Here is a 21,998-nt window from a genome sequence, read left to right as displayed (position 1 = left end):
ATAGCAGGCAATATAATCAGGACACGGAGGCGCCGGCGCGTGAACTGGAGCTCGTCTCTTAAATGAACCAAAACTCAGCGTATAAGCTACTTGCCTCACAGACCTGAGAAATAGAAAGCATGAAATGTCTACTTTTAAACAAAACAATTCAAAACGAAAGAAACAGACTGCTCTCTGCTAATGTAATCCATATGAAATGTGAATTTCTCTCTGGTGCGTTCACTACTGCGAAGATCGCGGGTCAGCATCGTCAACTTCATCTTTGACACAGAAAACAATGTCTCCTTGATATATTTGACATATTAATAATCATTACTTTTCCCAGTTCTTTGTGACAGCTTTTAGGTGCGTTATTGGCAGCGCACCCTTACATGTTACATGAACGTGAAACCCGCGCTCAATAGATTTTAGCTTGTGTGTGATTTATCGCGGGCACGGGTCGGGTAACGGGCCAAATTTTAACGGGTCTGGGCGGGTGCGGATTTAATTTTGACATTATCACAGGTGACGGGTCGGATCTGGTGCTGAACTTTGCGGGTAAGGGCGGGGGTGGGTCTCCAAAAATGGACCCGTGCAGGACTCTGCCAGCGGTAACAACGGCATAGAAATGAGCTACTGTCCTTACACCGCTCAGCAATTTTTTGTATTTATTTTTTTACCATTGGTCCATCCCACACCAGTGAAACAATTTTGTCACATGTTGGCAAAATCTTAAATTCTGAAGATGATTTTCTCAACCCATCATTGATTTCTCAGCATAGAGAGGATTTAATACCTGCCTGCAACTCCTCTGCTTTCAAAAACAGCTGTTACGGTTCTTCAAACTGGCTTCAAAATTCACTTAACGGGTGTTGTTATACAAATCCCAATTTAGGTTCTGCCATTCCTCCCATATCCAAAAGGATGAAATATCAGTGTGCTCTTTCCACACAGGTTAAATAAACAATTATATGAGCTGTACATAAAACCTCCTGCCAAGCCCACAGAGGCTTCTCACCACTTATAGATCAAATCTCGTCTGCCAAAATCTCCACCTCCTCAACAAACAAAGCTCCCATGTGGGAGTCAGAGCAACAGAACAGTCTTTCTTTGTACTCTAGAATAATATCAATGGAGAGTTATTTGGCACATGCCAATCAAGTCAATCTGCATCCTACTGCTGGAGTTTTTACTGACCATCAGCTCTTTCTTCTGTCTCACTTCACACTCTTTAATGAAGTTCATAACATAAGTTCAGAAGGAATATATTGGCCTAATGCTGCCAATTCTGTTTCAAGGGTATAGAACAGAGGTGTCCAAACTTGCTCCTGAAGGACCATTGTCCTGAAGAGTTTGGCTCCGACTTGCATCAACACACCTGTAGTAGTTAGCTGTTTCAGGTGTGTTTAATTGGAGTTGGAGCTGAACTCTGCTGGACAGTGGCCATCCAGGAGCAGAATTGGACACATCTGGTATATATGTAGTAGCTTAGTTTACTTCTTTCCCATGACATTTCTTTAGAATCTCTTCCCATCTCCACCTTTAGGCCCACAATTATAACCTTATTTATAACTTGTGAAACACCAATCACAAATTCCTAGCACCAATATTAATACAAACATTTACACCTACATATAACACTTCCACCTTATGTCTGATTACAAATGGTCATCTAAGATGGTTTACACCTGATATACAGGTGTCAAATGTGTCACCTGTGAGCTTTCATGCTGGGCTCTCTGATTTTGTGACTACATATTGCTTACTCACCTACTATGTTGTTGTCAGGCATATACAGTTTCTGTGAAGTCTTGTGCACATATCTGTTTGGGCTTTTCCAAATTATGTAGCAGGCAAAATTGAAATGTCTGTTGGCTCAATAATTATATGAGTGGGTCTTTCTGTTGCTCTTGTTCCTGCAAAATGGTAACTCTCACTGAATAACATTCGCTGGCCGCTTCACTGCTGCAAATTGCTGTCAGAATGAACAATTCTGGCACTTTATGCCAAACTCCTTATTTTTCTTGCTGAAATTCTTAAATGGCTGTGGCCTTTAATGTCTTTGTTAGCTCCCTACTCCCATGCCTGCTATCACCAGTTCAAGCCCAGCTCGGAGGGAGCCGAGAGGAACTGGTAACAATGGTGCTTTGACCCAGATATGATTGAGGTTTCAAGGGGGGAGTGTAATACAGGCTAGCTGAAATGAGATAGCTGTGAAGGCAAACCTCACTGTCCTGGACTCAAAAAGGTGTGCAGCGTGCGCTAGTGACTAATGCTAGACACTAATGCTAGACACTGTGGTCTTTAGCTTCCTTATTAGCATGCACAAGCGAATCCAATGACGCAAATGGTGAAAACGTGTTCATTCTTCTCAGTATTAAAAATCCAACTCGATCTCAGGAGAAAGCGTAAATATTTTACATAGTTAAATGTTTTTACTAATTTGTACAATGTGATTTGTAGGAAAAAAGTATTTGTAAAAAAAAATAACAAATAAAAACATGAACATACTAATGAAATCGTAAAAAAAATTATAATAATAATAATTTTTGAGATTACTTTTGGCTTGTTGCTCATAGATTAAATGGACATGTGAATCTTACAGTATGTAAATAATCATTATTTGTTCATATGCTTTTCTATAAAAAATTTTTCTTGATATACTGTATGCTTTAGCTTGCTGTTATTTCCAAATTATACATTCTAAAATATACTGCCTTTTTTTGTGCTTACCAGGTGACCCATCTTTTTGATAATGGAGGCACAGTCTTCTTTGCTATCTTCATGGCAATATGGGGTGAGTCTGAATCTTTTTAATCTAATCATTACTCTTTCCACCCGCAGAAAGACAGACAGGTCAGCGTTTGGTTTGAAGTACAAATTAAGTAATTATAAAAGAGGCTTCCTTCAGTGGGCAGAATTAGTATCTATAGCAGCCTTTGGTCTGCTATAAAAGGAATGACTAAAAAGCTCATGAGAAGCAGCTGTAATCAATCACCGCTTTGTCCCACATTACAACAAATGATACAATCAGGTCACAGTAGACGCACTCACAGCACAAACATTTAAATATTTCAAAACTGCTTAGACTTTAGTTTACTCCTCTGAACAAGAGCAATGATAAATAGATGTGTTGAAGGATCCCCAGTGGCGATCACAGGTGAGTTCGTGCTTGATAATTGTGGCCTCATTATTAAGTCTAATTGACTGACTACAGCCAATGAAACACTTCCCAGGAGTGAAATGAAAGTAGATTAATGTGAACAGACATGGTGGATTTACTGCTGTGGATGTTTTCCTTTAAATGTGACATTAAACAAATGGCAGTTTAACTAACTTTATAGGTCTAAAAAAATATTTTCAAACTGTTGCTGCACCATAACAGTAGTTGACATGAAAGGGAAAACAAACTATAAAAGTATACACTAATGTCCACTTGTGTCAGTGCTTATTACTGTACACTAATTTCCCTTGTGGCAATCCTTATAATTGTGCTTTATGACATATTCCAGAAGGCGTGAAATTGAAGTAGCATAGCTACAGTACATGTGTTTGCATTCATATATTTTGTATTTTTGTTTGTGTTTTGATTTATCTGTGCAAGGTTTTGCAGGTGCAGAACTGTAGGTGACTTGTGGGATCTAAACAAAGCAACATATTAGTCACAGCCATATTTTTATCTGCTGGAAAAGGGCTATAAAAACAATGCATGACACAAATGCCACTAACACTATCACAGTTAGGGTAGCTGCAATAAAGCTGTATAGTTTAACATGAAATTATAGGCTACTAATTACAATATAGTCCTTAATTCAACAAAAACAAATTGTAAACAGTGAACAAAAACATGTAAATGGGGATTCTGATACTCAAATTTCTAAATTGCTTTTAAAACTTATACATGGAATTCATGAACTCTTCAAAATAATGGCTTTAGTGGGGATGCAGAAGGGTTGATCTAAAACGACAAAACCACTATTCCATTGTCAAGAGAATTCAGGATAAATTTCTCTCTAATGGTGCTTTCTCACATGGTTCGATTGCCACACTTGGTTTGAATGCTCCCCCCTCCCTCTGCCCCCACCGGAATGTGCTCACATTATATTATAACGACGACACAGGAGAAGGCTGCAAACGGCACAAAACGGCACTTGCATCTGTCTGTTGCGAATGTTCTAAAGAACCAAAAGTGCTATTGTGAAAGCACCTTTAGACATTTCAGAGTCAAATGAGAGTTCACACAAAAGCTGTACAAGGGTGACTATTCATTAACACTTCGGAAATGCCGCATTAGTGTTCTAGAAGCTTGAGTAAAAAAAATATTTAAAAAAATCAAATCAAATTATTATTATTTTTTGCTATCCTTAAATACAAAAGAAATTTAGGCCATGGACACAGAGGTTCTGTCGCATTTGTTTGCAGGAACGTATGGCCTAAGTTATCATTCTATGGCTCTTTTTAATTGGTCAAACACGGCAATGAATATTTTCACATACTGATGGCCAAACTGTTGGCTATATGTGATCATTGTCAGTGGTAACACAATAGTGCTACATTCATGTCTATCAAATCACTCAATGGTCTCTTTCTTTCCATACAAACTCCTGCTACAATATCTCATTGGCACTTTCTTTTTGCCTCAAAACATCTAGATTACGTGTTTAACCCTGGTTCCCTGAGAAGGAAAATTAGATGTTGCGTCATGGAGTTGACGCTATGGGGAACGCCCTCAGCGTAACCGGTATCTGAATACATGTAACAAACATGCCAATTTTTTGGCCAACAGCAGTCCACGATGTCCAAAGTGGAGCGCCTGTGAGCATAAGAGGGTATCTGCAAGACAAGTCATAAACTCTCTTGTCTGAAGAAGACGCTCAGGCAAACCTGATGCATGGCAACAACGCAAAATCGTGTTCACCTTCTCAGGAAACCATGGTTACATGGGTAACCTAGACCAATAGGCTTTGCTGAGGGGTTACCTACATCACTATTCAGTGGATATGCACAAACATAGGGGGCATAACATAGATTGTCTCTACAGATCACTTAGTTGGAGTCAGAGCGCGTCAACTCCCAGGGCGCAGATTGCGACTAATAGACTGCTTATTGGAGGCAATCTCTAAGCCCAAGGGCAGGCAAAAAGCCTTGATGACCCCAAGAGCAAAAGCTCTAATATAGAGCTAGCTATGTCAATACTTTGATAAAGCCCTTAGGGAGTAGCTTATCAAAGGGAGTAATTCAACAAAGACCTTCGATCTACCACTACTTCCAAGGGGGAGAATATAACCTTCACTTCATCAGAAGGGATGCAAATACAAGTGTGGCACAGAATAAAGACACAAACTCTTGCCATTGCAACTCAGCCCCTAGGGAAACTACAGGGGAGCTTAGGCTCTACTTAATTAACCTAGAGTCATTGGGGAGCGTGCTCAACCCTACTTGTTCTTCTACGGGCACCACAAGGAGTATTCATGCACTCATCTGACTATAGAATGCTGCAATAACAAGATGGGAGGCCACCAGGCAAACTGCCTCTACTTCTCCAAGCATGGATCAACTAGAGACTTTGCACGATACCCAGCCATAGGGGAGCATAAGGCCCTACTTCAAGTAAGCATGCAAAGTGCTAAAAATAGCCCTTCAGGGTACAATATTCACTATTGCTACCACTCCAAGGTGGAGTATAATCCTTACTCCTACTCAGGAAAGGAGGGAGAATGAGAGCAGGGCATAATGCAGTGTGCATACCACTCTTATCCCCCTAAACCCCCCTCTAAACCCCCAGGAAACCGCAGGGGATCTTAGGTTCTACTTCAAGACCTCAAAATGACTGGAGAAGAACAGTTGAACCCTGCCTTGAAAAAAAGGCACTCCACCTAAACCCATTAAAACTATCAAATTTTTACGATATCATGTGACGGATAACACATTGGACACCCATAGAAAATCTTCCTCTACTTATTAGTACTGTCGAACCAGGGCCATATTCTAGCACCCATCCAAAGGGGAGGGATATCACTGTTTCAAAACTCAACAATAGTTGCGGAGGAATATAAATGAAACAGAGGGAATTTATGAGTTGCCCAGCATAGTTCCATTCACCCTGCTCTATCCTAAGGGGTACTTGAGCAGCTTATCACAGGAAGCAAGCAAGGTGCTAAAACCAACAGTAATTAGCCCTTCAGGCTCCTTCGATGTTGCCATTCCTCCAAGGGGAAGACTACATCCCTACTTTATACCCGACTTTCATTTTCCTTCCTTTTATGAGCAAATGTAGTGTGCCCAGTAACTCTCATCACCCAGTCTCCAACCCCAAGGGAGCCACAGGGGAGCTCAGGCCCTACCTAAAGACTCCAATATGATTGGGTAAGAACAGCTCATACCCTATCTAGAGTAAAGGTACTTTGCTCAAAACCCGCTATAGCTAGCGATTCGGCTTTAGTAGAGCACCTATGCAAAGGATAGTGATACCCCTCCTTTAAGACCCAACAATTGTTGGGGAGGGAAGTAAACAAAGTAGAGGGTGTATTGTAAGTACCCATCATAATTCAGACCATCTTGCTCTACCCTAAGGGGTACTTGAGCATGCAGCTTTCCAAAGGGAGCTAATGCTAATTTTATAACTTCAGCATTACAGGCTACAACCTTCAGTGTTGCCACTCTTCAACTTCTCACCGCATTATGAAAAGTGATAGTACCTCAGCAGAGCAGTTAAAGAGTGAAGGGGTCACATCATCTCACCGCGACCAGCCCTTCTAAAATGGATGTCTCTCAGCAGTTTCATCAGCTGAGCTGGAAGAAGTGCAGACTAAAAGTGAAGGGGTCGCATCATCTCACCCCGACCATTCTTCCAGGAAGCTTCTGCCTCAGCAGTTAACACTTAAGATAATTTTGAAGGGAAGGCAACCAAAACGAGGGAGGAAGCGAAAGTGAGGGGGGTCGCATCATCTCACCACGACCAAATGGATGTCTCTCAGAAGTTTCACCAGCTGAGTTGGAAGAAGCACAGACTAAAAATTAAGGGTTAAAAAATAAAATCATCTCTTCACGACCACACCTTCAATATGCTGCTACATGAGCAGTTCACTGCTTCCACCTCCAGTCAAAACTGGAGGGAGGGAAAACTTAAGCTGAAGGGGTCACATCATCTCACTGCAACCACTGCTTCCGTAAGCTAAAAGCAGTTCACTTCTTCTTTTTTTTTTTTTTTTTTTTTTTAATTGTTTTATATATTCTTTTAGTAGAACACATTCAAAAGAACAGAACAAACAGGTCACTAGGGGTATCACATACAATTATGTTGTTCACATACTGTTAACGTCACATAAGGGGTTACTCTCCCAATAGTCTCAGAAGAGTAACAATACACTCCCAATATCTCCCAATGTTCAATCCATACTACTATACATTAGCCATTTTGACCAGTACTTATAGCATTTATCCATGTTTAATCTTAGAGAGAAGGTCAGTTTTTCTTACAATGTGACAATTCTTACAAGTGACTTACAATCATTATCCACTCTTCTTTTGTTGGTGGACTCTCATGCAGCCATTTCTTAGTTATTGCTTTTTTACTAGCAACCAATAATATTTTAAGTAGGTACTTGTCTTGAGTATTAAGATTAGTTGGTATGTTTACTAAATATATGGAACAGAAACTCCATCTGGAATCCCAGTATCAATTTTATTTCAGTGACTACCTCTAACCAAAAAGGCTAAATTGTTGGACATTTCCAAAATATGCAAAAGTAATCTGCCATAGAGTTATTACATTGTCTCCAACAGAGTGCAGATTCCGGTTTACCATTCTGTATTTTTTTTCTTTTGGGAGTAATAAATAATTTTATGATATCGTATGATATAGTATGAATCTTCCATGAGAGTTCTCTCCACTGACCTGAACTGGAGGTAGTATACTGTGTTTTACAATGTGTAACCACTCTTCATCAGATAAAATTATGTTCGCTCCTTCTCCCATTTATCTTTCACATATAATGTAAAGTGATTTTTAGAAGATTGTACACTTGAATATATTCTTGATATCAGTTTCTTGTGAGTCCCATCCTTATACACATCATTATACGCATCAATACAAATATTTCATTTCAATGTTTTCTCGAGCTTGACATTTTTACATTCCTTGAACCAAATATTGAGAGGAACCATTGTCCAATGGCTCAGTTTATTAGAGTACTTAATCGTATCCCCCAATAAGGAGGGGAGGGGAATATCCAGCTGGCTGAATTATAATTCTTTCCATCTTACTTCATACTCATCATTACACCAACAAACTAGATATTTCAATTGTGCAGATTTGTAATAATCCTTCAAACAGGGAATAGACAGTCCTCCTCTTTCCTTTGATTCTGTAAAAGGATCCACTGAAGGCAAGTGTAAATGAGAACCCAAGTGCAGTTTATTATAAACAAAACCAAACATGAAACAAAACCATGGCGTGGCATGAAAACTCAAAACAAGACATGAACATGAACATGAACAGAACTCACAAACAATGGTTACAGGGAACAATACTTGACAAAGACACATAGCAAACATGAGGGCTTAAATACACAGACTAATGACAAGACAAGGGACACCTGTGAACAATGATCAGACAATTAACCAATGACAAGACACATGGCAGGATCACATGACAAACAGGGAATCACATGACAGACATGGAAACATGACATGAACAAACCCAAAACGTGACAGATCTCCCCTCGAAGTGTGGCTCCCGACACCCAAACAAAATAAAAAAAATTCAAGGAGGGTGGTGGAGCGATGGCGGTCTTGGGGGAGGGATGGTGGGCCAGGCCCGTGCAGGGGGACAGGACATGGGTCGTGGCGTGGTGTGGACAGGCCTGGGCCCTGGCATGGCGTGGACGGACCTGGGCCGTGGCATGGCGTGGGCGGACCCGGCAGTGCAGGGATCCAGGGTGGATCCGGCAGTGCAGGAAGCCAGGGCGGATCTGGCAGTGCAGGAAGCCAGGGTAGACCAGACAGTTCAGGTGGCCAGGGTGGAGCCGGCAATTCAGGGGACCATGGGGGTGCAGCCTCCATGGTCCAATCAAGGACAGGCGTGGCGGCGGCTATCTCTGCTGAGGGCTCAGGTTCAGGCGTGGCGACGGCCATCTCTGCTGAGGGCTCAGGTTCAGGCGTGGTGGCGGCCATCTCTACTGAGGGCTCAGGTTCAGGTGTGACGGCAGCCATCTCTGCTGAGGGCTCAGGATCAGGCGTGGCGGCAGCCATCTCTGCTGAGGGCTCAGGTTCAGGCGTGGCAGCGGCCATCTCTGCTGAGGGCTCAGGCGACGTGGTGGCGGCCATCTTGTCCGGAGACACTGGCTCGGCAGCGGCCAATCTTGTCCGGAGACACTGGCTCGGCGGCAGCCATCTTGTCCGGAGACACTGGCTCGGCAGCGGCCAATCTTGTCCGGAGACACTGGCTAGGTGGCGGCCATCTTGTCCGGAGACACTGGCTCGGCGGCAGACATGGCGTGAACAGACTCAGACTTGGCAGGCATGACGTGAAGAGACTCAGACATGGCAGACATGACGTGAAGAGATTCAGGCTTGGCAGGCATGATGTGAAGAGGCTCAGACTTTGCAGGCATGATGTGAAGAGGCTCAGGCTTGGCAGGCATGACGTGAAGAGGCTCAGACTTGGCAAGCATGACGTGAAGAGGCTCAGACTTGGCAGGCATGACGTGAAGTGGCTCAGGCTTGGCAGGCATGACGTGAAGTGGCTCAGGATTGGCAGACATGACATGAACAGACTCAGGCTTAGACAGTAATGTTGGGTTGCAGGGTTCCTTATCCGCAAAACCCACCATGAACGATGAGCCACTTAACAATAGTGCATAGTCAATATACTGGGCCCTGGTAATCTGGACCGCACCGGTTCATTCAAGCCAAAACGAAAAAATCCTTTAGAGCCACATCGTTAAATTTTACCTGAGAGCATAGTCCACAAAATTCCTCCACATACGTTTCCAGGGGATGATTCCCCTGGCGGAAGTTTAGGAGGGGAACTGTTGGGTTCATTGGTGGTCAAGTATTCTGTAAAAATTTTCCACTGGAGGCAAGTGTAAATGAGAACCCAAGTGCAGTTTATTATAAACAAAACCAAACATGAAACAAAAACATGGCGTGGCATGAAAACTCAAAACAAGACATAGACATGAACATGAACAGAACTCACAAACAATGGTTACAGGGAACAATACTTGACAAAGACACATGGCAATAGAGCGCTGATGCAAACTTGCATTGTTTCCGCTGCCTCGTTCTCACCAGCGTTGTCATCGTCGTCATTCTCCTTTGTTTGTCTCTCAGTTTTCTCAGGTCTTTGGGATGATTTGCTTTTCGTTGTTTCTTCCCCTCCATATTTGTTTATCCATTACACGGTGTAAAGTTAAATGAAACAGGGGAGTATAACCGATTTGTCTGGGAGCTCGCGTTCTACACTGCCACTCACCTCGACGCCATATCGGAAGTCCAGCAGTTCACTTCTACACCTCTGGTCAAACCAGAAGGAGGGCAAACCGAAAGTGAAGGGGTTGCATCAACTCACAGCTACAAATAATTATGCAGAAAACTAATAAAGACAAAATTGTGCTCCATCTTTATTTTATATCACACAGCCATGCCTTCATATGCAGTGTATAAGCACCATACACCACCCTCCGTCTTTTTCACTGCTAGGCGGATTCCATGGTGTGCAAGGTCTGTCTCGTCACCGCATATGCCTTGCCATCAAATGAAAATGCTCTTTAAACAATTTTTTTTTTTTTTTTTGCTTTTAGACAAACTGAATGAAATTGGTTTAAACCTGGAAACCATTATTTTCAATTAGACCAATATAAAATGCACTTTAAATAACTGACACAGTCTTTTCACTTTTTTCAGTGTACAACATAACTGAGAGAACAAAGACATCATGACTCTGAGGTCAGGACTTCAATGCACCTCTTAACATAACCATGTCATGCTTTGACCTCCACAAAAATCACCACAGATAACGTTACGGAAGGACATGAAATTTGCACAGTTACCAGATAGAAAAAAAAATTGTATGCTGTAAATTATGAAAATATTAAAGGCAATCCATATATGCATAGGAACAGTTCAAGGAGGGTGATAATACCTGAAGAAAGCTTAGAATTTTTCCATTTATCTCACTGGATGTTGCTTGGCTAATGGATGGCAATTGATTTTCTACTTGTGCTATTTATTTGCTTTTATTAGATACTATGTTATTCTTCCCACTGTATAGACCTTTTAAACAATAATTATGAGAAATACGAGACAAATTGTGCCCCATAGTGATGCAATACGCGACGCATCATCTGTAAATACAGGGTGATACTATATTTTATGTGATGGGTAGCAACCAAAAAGTTGAATTTGTTGCTTCGCTTCACAGAGTCTACTACATTGGCGAGTGCTAACGAAAGTCTTATTATTGTATTATTAAAAAATGGGGACCGTACTGTTCCTGATAGAGAGACCCAGAGGAATCTGCAAGTCGAATTCCTGAAAGCTCATGTGAAGACAGCTTTCAGGATGAAGACTGGACTTTAAAAATTAAACAGTCTCTCTTCTTGGTCTCTCTCTCTCTCTCTCTCTCTCTCTCTCTCTCTCTCTCTCTCTCTCTTTCTCTTCCCTTCCAGACTGGGTCATACAGTCCTTTGGTAGAAATGTGTGACGTGAACTCAGAGCACAGATACAGTAGTTTTGTTCTCTTTTTGCATTTAACAAGAAAACCTTACAAAACTTATCTTATTTTTACTTAATGTTTTATTTAGAATTATTTTTAGTGCATAAATCAGTTCCTAGGATATTGTGAAAAATTCATGCTTCTGAATAAGCTAGCCGATTACATTCTGTAAGCAAGATTGAATTTGAATGTCTACCAGTGAGATGAATTATTTTTTTTAAATTAATAGATCTAACCCAAAATTCTGATTGGATGAGCATTCAAAGCTGGCCTGAAATGCTGATAAACACATCTCTGATAACCCCATTGTGGGGTTATTCTGTTGCAACTTAATGAAACCAACAAGGTGTGTGAAAAAGACATACATACTTTATGAACACAAAAACAAAACCAGCTGCAATTGTGGAGTGGAGAAATGAAAGCATCAAATGCATAGTTGAAGCACTTACGGTATATACGAACTCATGTACGTACATTGAGTATGTTTAGGCCTAAGAGGACCTGCCCTAGTCACCTTACTTTAAAAACCTTGACTATTGCCTTTGAGTAGAACTGTCCTGTATTCTAAAGCTCTTTATGTTCATATCTTATCGCTTCCTCCTGTACCATCACAGCCACAGTATTCCTTGAGTTCTGGAAGAGGAGAAGAGCGGAGTTAACCTACGACTGGGATTTGATTGACTGGGAGGAGGAGGAGGTGAGCCTGCCTTCCTGTTTAAATAAACTTACAGCTGAAGTTGTGATGCTTTACGTTATTATTTCTTTAGAAATATCATAATCGTTTGAGACCTGTTAAAATGACCATTAAGCTCATTAACAATTATAACTGGTGTGTGGCCAATCTATGTGCTGTTTGTTGTATTTCCTATAGTGTAAAATCCCTGTCATGGTGTGTTCTGTGAGTGTGCCTCCTACTGTATAATGTTTTGGTGTGCATGCTTAGCTCCCAATGGGAATTCATCTTAAGGGTGTTCACACTGATTAGTACTGACAAAACGTTTGGTATAGCTTTAACATTCAAATGAGCTGTGACGTGATTCAGCGTCTACTGACGGGAGTATACGTCTTCTATGAGATACTGTAGTCAAGTGTCAGCAAGATGGAAGAGAAGTTATTTTTTCTGCAACCCAGGCTATTTGGAAAGATGTGCCTGTAGCGACATTTATTCAAAATTATATTACGTTGCTTCTTGCACATTGTGCAAAAGTGTTAAAGTAAAGTGAAATGTCCAGTGAGTGACGCTAAAAGTGTTTTTGGCGTTTAGCTAAAATGTAGGTAAAGGCATGTTTTTCCAATGAGCCTGTGTTGTTTTACTGTCAGCAAAAGCCCACTATAGCCAGTAGTACAGTTAAAGTATATTCACTTCCCGTGATAAAATCTCAGTGTGAACAGCCCTTCTTCAATCACATATCACACATCAGCATGTGCAGAGTGACAGTGAATTCATTTATTGAGCATTGTTTTTGCAAATTAATTTGAGTGATGCGTGAATGTGTAATGTGTTTGAGGGAACACCTCAAAATAATCCAGAGATCAAAGTGATCAGATGTGGTTGATACTTGCTGTGGTGTTTGCATTCGTTGCCCTCTAGAATTCTGTTGTTGCTAGTTTCTGTATAACGGTGGTTCTCAAACTGGTTCATGCACCTGAAGCATTATACAAACCTCTTTTCCACCAAGATGGTGCTGATTCTTGTGCCAGAGGTGGTGCTAAGCCTTGCAATTCTAAGAACCGAAGTGAGACCGGTTATGAAGCTGTGGTAGCTTTTTTTTTCTTCTCCTTAGACTTATTTCTTTTGTGAGCTTTCTGTTTTCAATTTTATGTTGTTGTTTTTTTGTGCTTTTGATAACTACTTTTTACTGCAGACGTTAATACAGCAGCTAGCTAGCCAAACTGTTGTTGTTAGAAAAACTTAATCTTAGTTTTAATTGATAATTGGTTCCATGGTTCCACACCAGATTAAGATTTTAGGGCTGGTGTGAAACCAACTTTCCCGGTCCGGAACCCAGTGGAAATGGAACGGGAACTAGCACCAGAACCAATGCTGGTGGAAAAGGGGCAGCAGGTGTGTGCCACACAACTTAAATTTATTTAAATATATTTGAAATGTATTTCCTATGTTTTATTTCAAATTTGTAATAATTTTATAATATATATACCCAAAAAGGGTATATATCACCCAAAAAGGAAGGTTCTGCCTTCATTTACATTCTCACTCTCATGTCATTCTAAATTGTATGACTTTTGTGCTTCCACAGAACTTGAAATTTAAATTTAAGAACTACAACTGAAAGGCAAAAAAAAATTTTTTTTGTTTTTTGTTTTGTTACATTTTGGTCTGATCTTCACATAAAGTTATCGAATGACTTCAGAAGGCTTGACTTAAATGTAGCACATTTATCTCATTTGACTACTTTTGTGATACTTTTATAGTGCTTTTTGTCTATTTTGGAGCTTAACTGTCCTAGATCACTGTATGATTTCATTTTTTGAAGAGCAACATGAACAGTTTTCAAAACATAATCTTTTGTGTTTCAAGTAAGAAAGAAAGCAATATGGGTTTGGAAAGACACGAGGCAGAGTAAATAATGAGAATTTTCATTTCATAGAGTGAACTAATCCTATTACTGTATATCTTTGTTTTTAATATATATTTTCTTGCATCAACATTATTACACTAAAAAGTAAGGGGGTGTCTAGGTGATACTTGGATGGTGTGATTCAATCAGACGGGATGATTGGCCTGAAAAGTTTGAGAACTGCTGCTGTATACAGTCCCTTATATATTTAACTGCCATACTGCAGAATGTACTAATAAATGTATCTCATGTTCAGGCACTGAAGTGACTCATGTTAACTCATTCAGCTCATGTGAACAACTTCTGGATGACATCATCACTGGCCATCATGCCCAGCCAAAGCAGATGATGATGCTGACATCTGTGTGTGATGAGATTCATTCATGAAAGCTGTACAAAGATCTTCAAACAAATGTTTTATGAGTAATATGATGTGTTTGTTAAAAAGGAGGAACTACGGCCCCAGTTTGAAGCCAAATACTCCCGGAAGGAGAGAGTAAACCCTATCTCAGGGAAACCAGAGCCCTTCCAGCCCTTCACAGACAAACTCAGCCGACTCATGGTGTCTGTTTCGGGAATCTTCTTCATGGTAAGATTCTGTGTTCAAAATATCCCTAAATATCCTCGGGGAAATATCCCCCTGGGGCTGGACGCTATTAGCCGAGGCTACGTCTGTACGCCTTTCCCCCTGTGGCTCTGCTCCCAGGAGTTCTGGAGAGAGTCCGCCAGGATGGAGAAAGTCTACTGCTAGTAGCACCATGCTGGCCGAGTCGAATTTGGTTTGCGGACCTAATTCATGTCCTCGACGGCCCTCCCTTGGAGATCCCGATCAGGAGAGACCTTCTGTCTCAGGCAGAGGGCACAATATTTCACCCCCGGCCAGAGGTTTGGAATCTATGGGTTTGGCCTCTGAGGGGGCCCAACTCATAGAGAGTGGTCTCTCAACTGAAGTTGTTGAGACCATCCTTAGCTCCAGAGCTCCAGCTACGAGGAAATTATATGCACTTAAGTGGAGAGTTTTCACTTATTGGTGTCACCAGCATCAGTGGAATCCAGTTAACTGTTCAGTCAGTACAGTACTCGAGTTTCTGCAAGATCGCTTTGCATCAGGTTTATGTAATTCCACCTTAAAGGTCTACGTGGCAGCCATTGCAGCTTTCCACGCCCCGGTAGGTAGTACATCATTGAGTCGAGACCCCCTGATCATACGTTTCCTTCGTGGCACCTTGAGGCTGAGGCCTGCAACTCGCACTAGGGTTCCGGCTTGGGACCTTGCTATAGTTTTGGAAGGGCTGCCAGGGGCTCAAATCGAACCCCTAGATTCGATCTCAGAAAAATTTCTGACCTTTAAGACCGTTTTTCTTCCTGCTATTTCGTCCTTCAAGAGAGTCGGAGACCTTCAAGCCCTTCCGGTTTCTCCCACCTGCCTTAAGTTTGCACCCGGGATGGTCAAGGCATTCTTATATCCCAAATAGGGATACGTCCCTAAGGTGCCGACCAACATTCCGAGGCCTATTGTGCTGCAGGCTTTCTGTCCTCCTCCGTTTACTTCATCGGACCAGGAAAGACTGAATCTCTTGTGTCCAGTGCAAGCACTGGATACTTATGTCCACAGTGCTGCCCAATGAAGAAAATTAGATCAGTTGTTTGTCTGCTTTGGGTCACATAAGAAGGGTCTTCCAGCCTCTAAGCAGACAATCAGCAAATGGATAGTAGAGGCTATCTCTCTTGCCTATGAGTCCTCTGGCCATCCATGCCCTTTGGTGGTCAGAGCTCATTCTACTAGGAGTATGACGGCCTCTAAAGCCTTATTATCAGGGGTTTCCCTTCAAGAGGTTTGTGATGTGGCGGGTTGGTCCTCGCCGTTCACATTTGTGAGGTTTTATAGCCTGGACCTGGACGCTACCCCAGGGTGTCAGGTACTTCTTTCTTAGATTGCCAGCAGTTTTACATCAGGCAATTGTAAGTATGGCGTTTTGGGTATTCTCGTTCCCAAAGCGTCATCAATGCATCGCGAGTTCCCTCGAAAGGGAACGTCTCAGGTTAAGCATGTAACCCTAGTTCCCTGAGTAGGGAACGAGACGATGCGTCGCCCTGCCATACTTCCTGCATCCCTGTGATCGACTTGCTTCCGCTACTTCGAAGCTAATGCCGGTCAGACCGGATGTGCTTTTATCCTTTCCTGGTCGTGACGTCATCTGCCCATGATGCTCACTCTCGCCATTGGACTAGTTGACACATGTGCTTCAGACGCAATCACGCAGAGGCGTTCCCAAAGCGTCATCGACGCATCGTCTCGTTCCCTGCTCAGGGAACTAAGGTTACATACGTAACCTGAGACGTTTTGTGGCAAGTTGCTTGTAATTGTGCATCATTTTCTGTTATTTCTATAGTAAATATATGTAACATTTAGGCACTAAAAAAGGGTAACCCAACTTTTTAGCAATTTTGAGGAAGAAGGAATGGACAACATTTAGAAAACAGTTCTTATTAAATGTAATGCTTCAAGCAGCCTCTTATGTAATACGATAATTTCATTAATAATAAATTATATTATATAATTATAGAAAAATAGGTATATCAAATTATTAAAATAACACTTTAACAAGACATACAGTAGTTACATGATACATGTACTTTCTATTGTAGTAACAGTAAATTATGCATTATTACAAGCAACTTACTCTAAACCGAACCCTAAGCTTAACCATTTAATAAGTACATTTAGTTTATTTATATTATTTAGTACTTGTAACACTGTAACTGTTGTTGAATTGTTACATAAAATTATATAAAAGCCAAGTAATGTCCACCACATCAGTGGGAATCATGGGAAAATAATTACACTTAAAGGGTAATTGTAGATTAAAGACTCTTATAGGAGCCAGTTGGATTTAGTCTGATGCATATGTTACATATTTGATGCTGATGCTCCATCTATACTGGCAAATTAATGTCATGAACATTTTTATTCCAGTATTTTCAGTTCCCAACCCTATTTGTAGCCCTAAAGAATATTTCAAATTTAAAACAAATAATGTAACTAAAGTTAGCTCACATAAATAACTGTCTCCCTCTGGTGGTCTTGAATTAAAAGACAATGCATATCAAAACCATGCCTAAGTTTATAAAATAAAATTCTGAGACTTATCCAAATATATTTCCATCTATTTATAATATTTCAGTTTGACACCTTGTTCATAATTTTTCTTCCAGATCTCTCTGGTTCTGACAGCCGTGTTTGCCGTGGTGGTGTTCCGGCTCATTGCCATGGAGAAGTTTGCTTCCTTCCAGTGGGAGTTTGTCAAGAAGAACTGGCAATTCGCCACCTCGGGCACTGGAGTCTGCATCAACTTTATGATCATAATGTCTCTGAATGTGGTTAGTGTTTTTTATCTTGCCCCAAAGGCCTCTTCCCACCAAGAGAGAAACAATAAAGTCCCCCTAAACTAAAATTGTCTAACCTTTTATGCAAAAGCTCCACACAAAATGAGGAAAAAGTATTTGGTTTCACTTTATTTTGACGGTCACTTTAACACATTCTGTTGACTATAAGTATTGTTGCACCTACATGTCTTCTAGCTCTCATTAGATTGTTAGTAGAGTATTAGTATACTGGTAGGGCTGGTAGGGTTAGGGTTAGAATAAGTTGCAAAGTTACTGATAGTTAGTAGAATGTCTGTTGGAGTGGATACAACTTAATTTCCATTTCTATGTGGCACCAATGTGACAATTTTATTCTCCTGAACACATGGAATGGAAGTGCTACTTTTTTTCAGTTAATACTTTCAGCCTTGTCTCTAATGTTACTGTTTCCATCTTCTTTCACCCAACAGGTCTATGAGAAAGTGGCCTACCTACTTACAAACCTGGGTAAGTGTTGATTCAGTCAAGGTTACAATTGATTGAGGGTAAAATTCATGCAGTCGTCACACTGCATGTGAGAAACTTTCCTCATGGCTATAACATGCAGTGCAGAACTTCCCGAATGATTCTCGCATGGCTTTCACTTGTGATATAGAACACCCACGGACAGAGTCGGAATGGGAAAACAGCTTTGCCCTCAAGATGTTTCTCTTCCAGTTTGTCAATCTCAACAGCTCTACCTTCTACATAGCTTTCTTTTTAGGGAGGTAAGCAACTCTTGAACTAGTTCACATATTATTCAGTTCTTGGTTTACCTGATGTTGCTGCCTCCATTTGCCCTGACTATATCACTTGAGATCTGTTATTTTTGTCCCATTTTATTTTAAAGGTGCCGGATTTATTATTTTGTCTGTAGTAAAGCATAAATGTACCATAAAATGTTTGCAGATATTTAGGAAACATGCTAAGTTCACATTCTTTCTTTTTTTCCTCTGAAAAGCAATGTTACAGCCAGTTATTCTACTTTGAAATGTGTGTTCCCTGTCGGAATATCTGTTTTTATTTTGGTCTGTGTGATCTCGCCCACTGCCAAATACCCAAAAGTATTTCAACACCCCAAGTTACCAGTTGGCAGAAAACACCGCGTTTTGCAACCATGGAAGCCACCACACAAACTGGGTCAGAGATCGCAGATTCTACCCAACCTAAAAAGCCTCGGCATGCATCTAAAAATTTCTATGAAAGGGGACATATTAAAATGAGCTTAAATCAACTTACAGTGTGTAATTCTCCTTTCTTTCTCATTGTCTATTGCGCTCGCTCTTGTTGCGTGTCCTCAATCTGGAATCCCGTGAGGGCGTGGAAATTATAATTTACATTTACATTTATTCATTAAGCAAACGCTTTTATCCAAAGCAACTTACAAATGAGAACAATAGAAGCAGTTAAACTAACAATAGGACAACAATATGCAAGTGCTATTACCCTTCCCAGTTTAACGCAGTACGTGTACTTTTTTTTTTTTTTTTTTTTTTTTTTTAAGACAATAGATATAGAATAGAAGATAAAGTGTTAGTATTAATGGATCAAGTGTTGCCAAAAAAGATGCGTCTTCAGCCATTTCTTGAAAATGGCCACGGACTCAACAGCTCTGGTTGGGCAGGTCATTCCACCAGCATGGAACAGACCAGAAAAAGGTCAGAGAAAGAGATTATGTGCCTCTTTGAGATGGCAACCAGTGCAATTTTGTGAGGAGAGGAGTGACGTGTGCTCTCTTCGGTTCGTTAAATACCACTCTAGCTGCAGCATATTGGATCAGTTGCAGAGTTTTGACAGTGCAAGCTGGAAGACCTGCCAGGAGAGCATTACAATAGTCCAGTCTGGATAGAACAAGTGCTTGGACAAGGAGTTGTGTAGCATGCTCTGATAGGAAGGGCCTGTATCCTCCTAATGTTGTATAAGGCACATCTGCAGGACCGGGCAGTTCTAGCAATGTGGTCTGTAAAGTTCAATTGATCATCAATCACAACTCCAAGGTTCCTGGCTGACCTTGATTGAGTTATGGATGACGAACCTACCTGAATGGAGAAGTTGTGGTGTAGTGTTGGGTTGGCCGGGACCACAAGCAACTCTGTCTTCACAAGGTTTAGTTGAAGGTGGTGGTCCTTCATCCAGCCAGAAATGTCTGTCAGGCAGGCTGAGATGCGAGCAGCATCGGATCATCTGGCTGGAATGAGAGGTAAAGTTGTGTGTCATCAGCGTAGCAGTGATAGGAAAAGCCATGTTTCTGAATCACAGATCCTAGTGATGTCATGTAGATGGAGAAGAGAAGTGGTCTAAGCACTGAGTCTAATGATGCTTCTTAGACACCTCACCCCTCCACGACACCCTGAAGGACCTACCTAAGAGGTAAGACTTGAACCATTGTAGTGCGGTTCCCGAGATGCCCTTCGTTTTTAGGATTGACAGGAGGATCTGGTAGTTAACTGTGTCAAAGGCAGCAGACAGATCCAACAGGATGAGAACTGAGGATTTGGAAGCTGCTCTTGCCAGTCTCAGAGCTTCAATTACCGAGAGCAGGGCAGTCTCAGTTGAGTGTCCGCACTCTCCAATATACTCTCTCCAATATTTTTAATTTGAACTGCATTACCCATTTCAATCGCTAGCTGTCAATATTACATACTTCACATTTAAGTGTCTTTAACTCGTTCGCCTGCAGCATTAAAAAAAAAGAATAATAATTGCCTGACACCGCCAGCATTTTTGATAATTTTCACAAAAAATTCATGGCCCCCAGAATATTTTATATCTGAACATGCAATACATAAAAAGTATATCTTCATGCATTCTATTTGTATCAACACTTGAATGTGGGTATGTTTTATAAAAAAATTTAAAAAATTGTTTTTATATTAAAGACTACGTCCTGATCGGATTCAGTATGATGATCAAAACAAAGCTGGAGTAGGTCGCTTCCATCAACACCCCCAAAATTTCACAGTCATGTATCTCGTCCTGGGTCGACTTTTCATTAACTTTAGGCAGTTTTGATTTATATGCTGTTGAATGTTTGATGATGACATTAGCTTACATGTGCATAAGCAACACTTTTATTGCATGCTTCTGCTGCTTTTTCGCCTGTATTTTGATCGTAAGATTGTGTAAGATTATGCGTTTCCCCTACTGTATAACAGTGATAATTTAATGCAATGCACTTATTGTGTACACTGGAAAAAAAATGGTGTAGGGTTTACTTTGAAAAAAAAAACTCAGAAATTGCAAGTACATTTTACAAATAATTAAAAAGAAACTGTAAGTGACATATTGAATTTAACTTGACAACTTGAAGTAGAAAGACTAAAATAGTATTCTTCGGGAAAAAAAAGAAGTTTTTAGAGTATAGATCCAGGTTTTTACGTTGTACTTACATTTTAAAATGTAATTGCATCAGTAATACAGTTGACCCTTCCATTACACCTTAACCCACCCTTATAGCAATAGCAACTTTATTTATATAGCACAATTAAAACAACACAAGTTGACCAATGTGCTTTACAATGTCACACACACACACACACACACACACACACACACACACACACACACACACACACACACACACACACACACACACACACACACACACACACACACACAAAACTACCCATACCACTAAACCTGTCCCTAAACTTACCCATATCACACCTAAACAGCAGTACATGTAAGTTTTTTTTTTTTTTTATGTAAGTAGCCTACATACTAATTACAGACACCTAATATAAAGTGGGTCTGATAGTTTTACCTGTTTGCCTAATGCATACAGAAACTAGATATTTTCACCGTTGGCGATGGCACACATGCAAACACAAAAACCTCCCCCACGATAGAGTGGCTAATTGAATTCCAAAGCTAGTTTTGTATTTGTGTTATTGTGATGTGCTGTATTGTGTTTGTGTGTATTCCACAGGTTTGCTGGCAGACCGGGGGATTATAATAAGCTGTTTAACCGGTGGAGGATGGAGGAGGTGGGTGAGATGAGGCTGTAATGAGTCTTCTCGCACTTGGTTATTAGTGCCCTTCAGCATGATCAACATTCCCCTATCAAATATCTGCCTCAGTTATGAAACTCCCATGAGATTTAAATACAAATGGTTATTATTCAGTGCAGATTTCTCATAATTGCCTCAACAAAACAACTGTGGTTGCTCGTAACACAAGTGTACTGTCTGTGTAAATCATGTAGTATAATCAAAACCACCCTTGTGAAAAAGAAGTGTGCTTGAACAGACTTAAGTATAGTTTTAAAAAGTGCTCTTGTCAAATTTCTTTTATTCTTTTAAAGTGTATTCCCGTAA

The 21,998-nt window shown here is 40.7% G+C and overlaps 1 protein-coding gene across 4 annotated transcripts in view; it reads left to right on the top strand.

Annotated features, from left to right (window-relative positions):
• ano3 (anoctamin 3) overlaps positions 1 to 21,998 on the top strand; it is a 132,841-nt gene that overhangs the window by 70,256 nt on the left and 40,587 nt on the right. For 2 of the 4 annotated variants that reach the window (XM_082160419.1, XM_082160420.1), the window contains exons 13-20: positions 2,716 to 2,776; positions 12,313 to 12,395; positions 12,570 to 12,596; positions 14,726 to 14,866; positions 17,494 to 17,658; positions 18,114 to 18,150; positions 18,299 to 18,410; positions 21,611 to 21,668. In XM_082160419.1, the coding sequence (XP_082016545.1) occupies positions 2,716 to 2,776; positions 12,313 to 12,395; positions 12,570 to 12,596; positions 14,726 to 14,866; positions 17,494 to 17,658; positions 18,114 to 18,150; positions 18,299 to 18,410; positions 21,611 to 21,668 (684 nt within the window). The remainder of the gene's footprint in view (positions 1 to 2,715; positions 2,777 to 12,312; positions 12,396 to 12,569; positions 12,597 to 14,725; positions 14,867 to 17,493; positions 17,659 to 18,113; positions 18,151 to 18,298; positions 18,411 to 21,610; positions 21,669 to 21,998) is intronic. The other 2 variants (XM_082160422.1, XM_082160421.1) reach the window with 1 other exon arrangement.

The sequence above is a fragment of the Leuciscus leuciscus genome (assembly GCF_965113295.1).
Source record: "Leuciscus leuciscus genome assembly, chromosome: 25".
Classification (NCBI taxonomy): Eukaryota; Metazoa; Chordata; class Actinopteri; order Cypriniformes; family Leuciscidae; genus Leuciscus; species Leuciscus leuciscus.
Note: the sequence above shows the minus strand (reverse complement) of the source record. Positions and strands in the feature narration are given on the sequence as shown.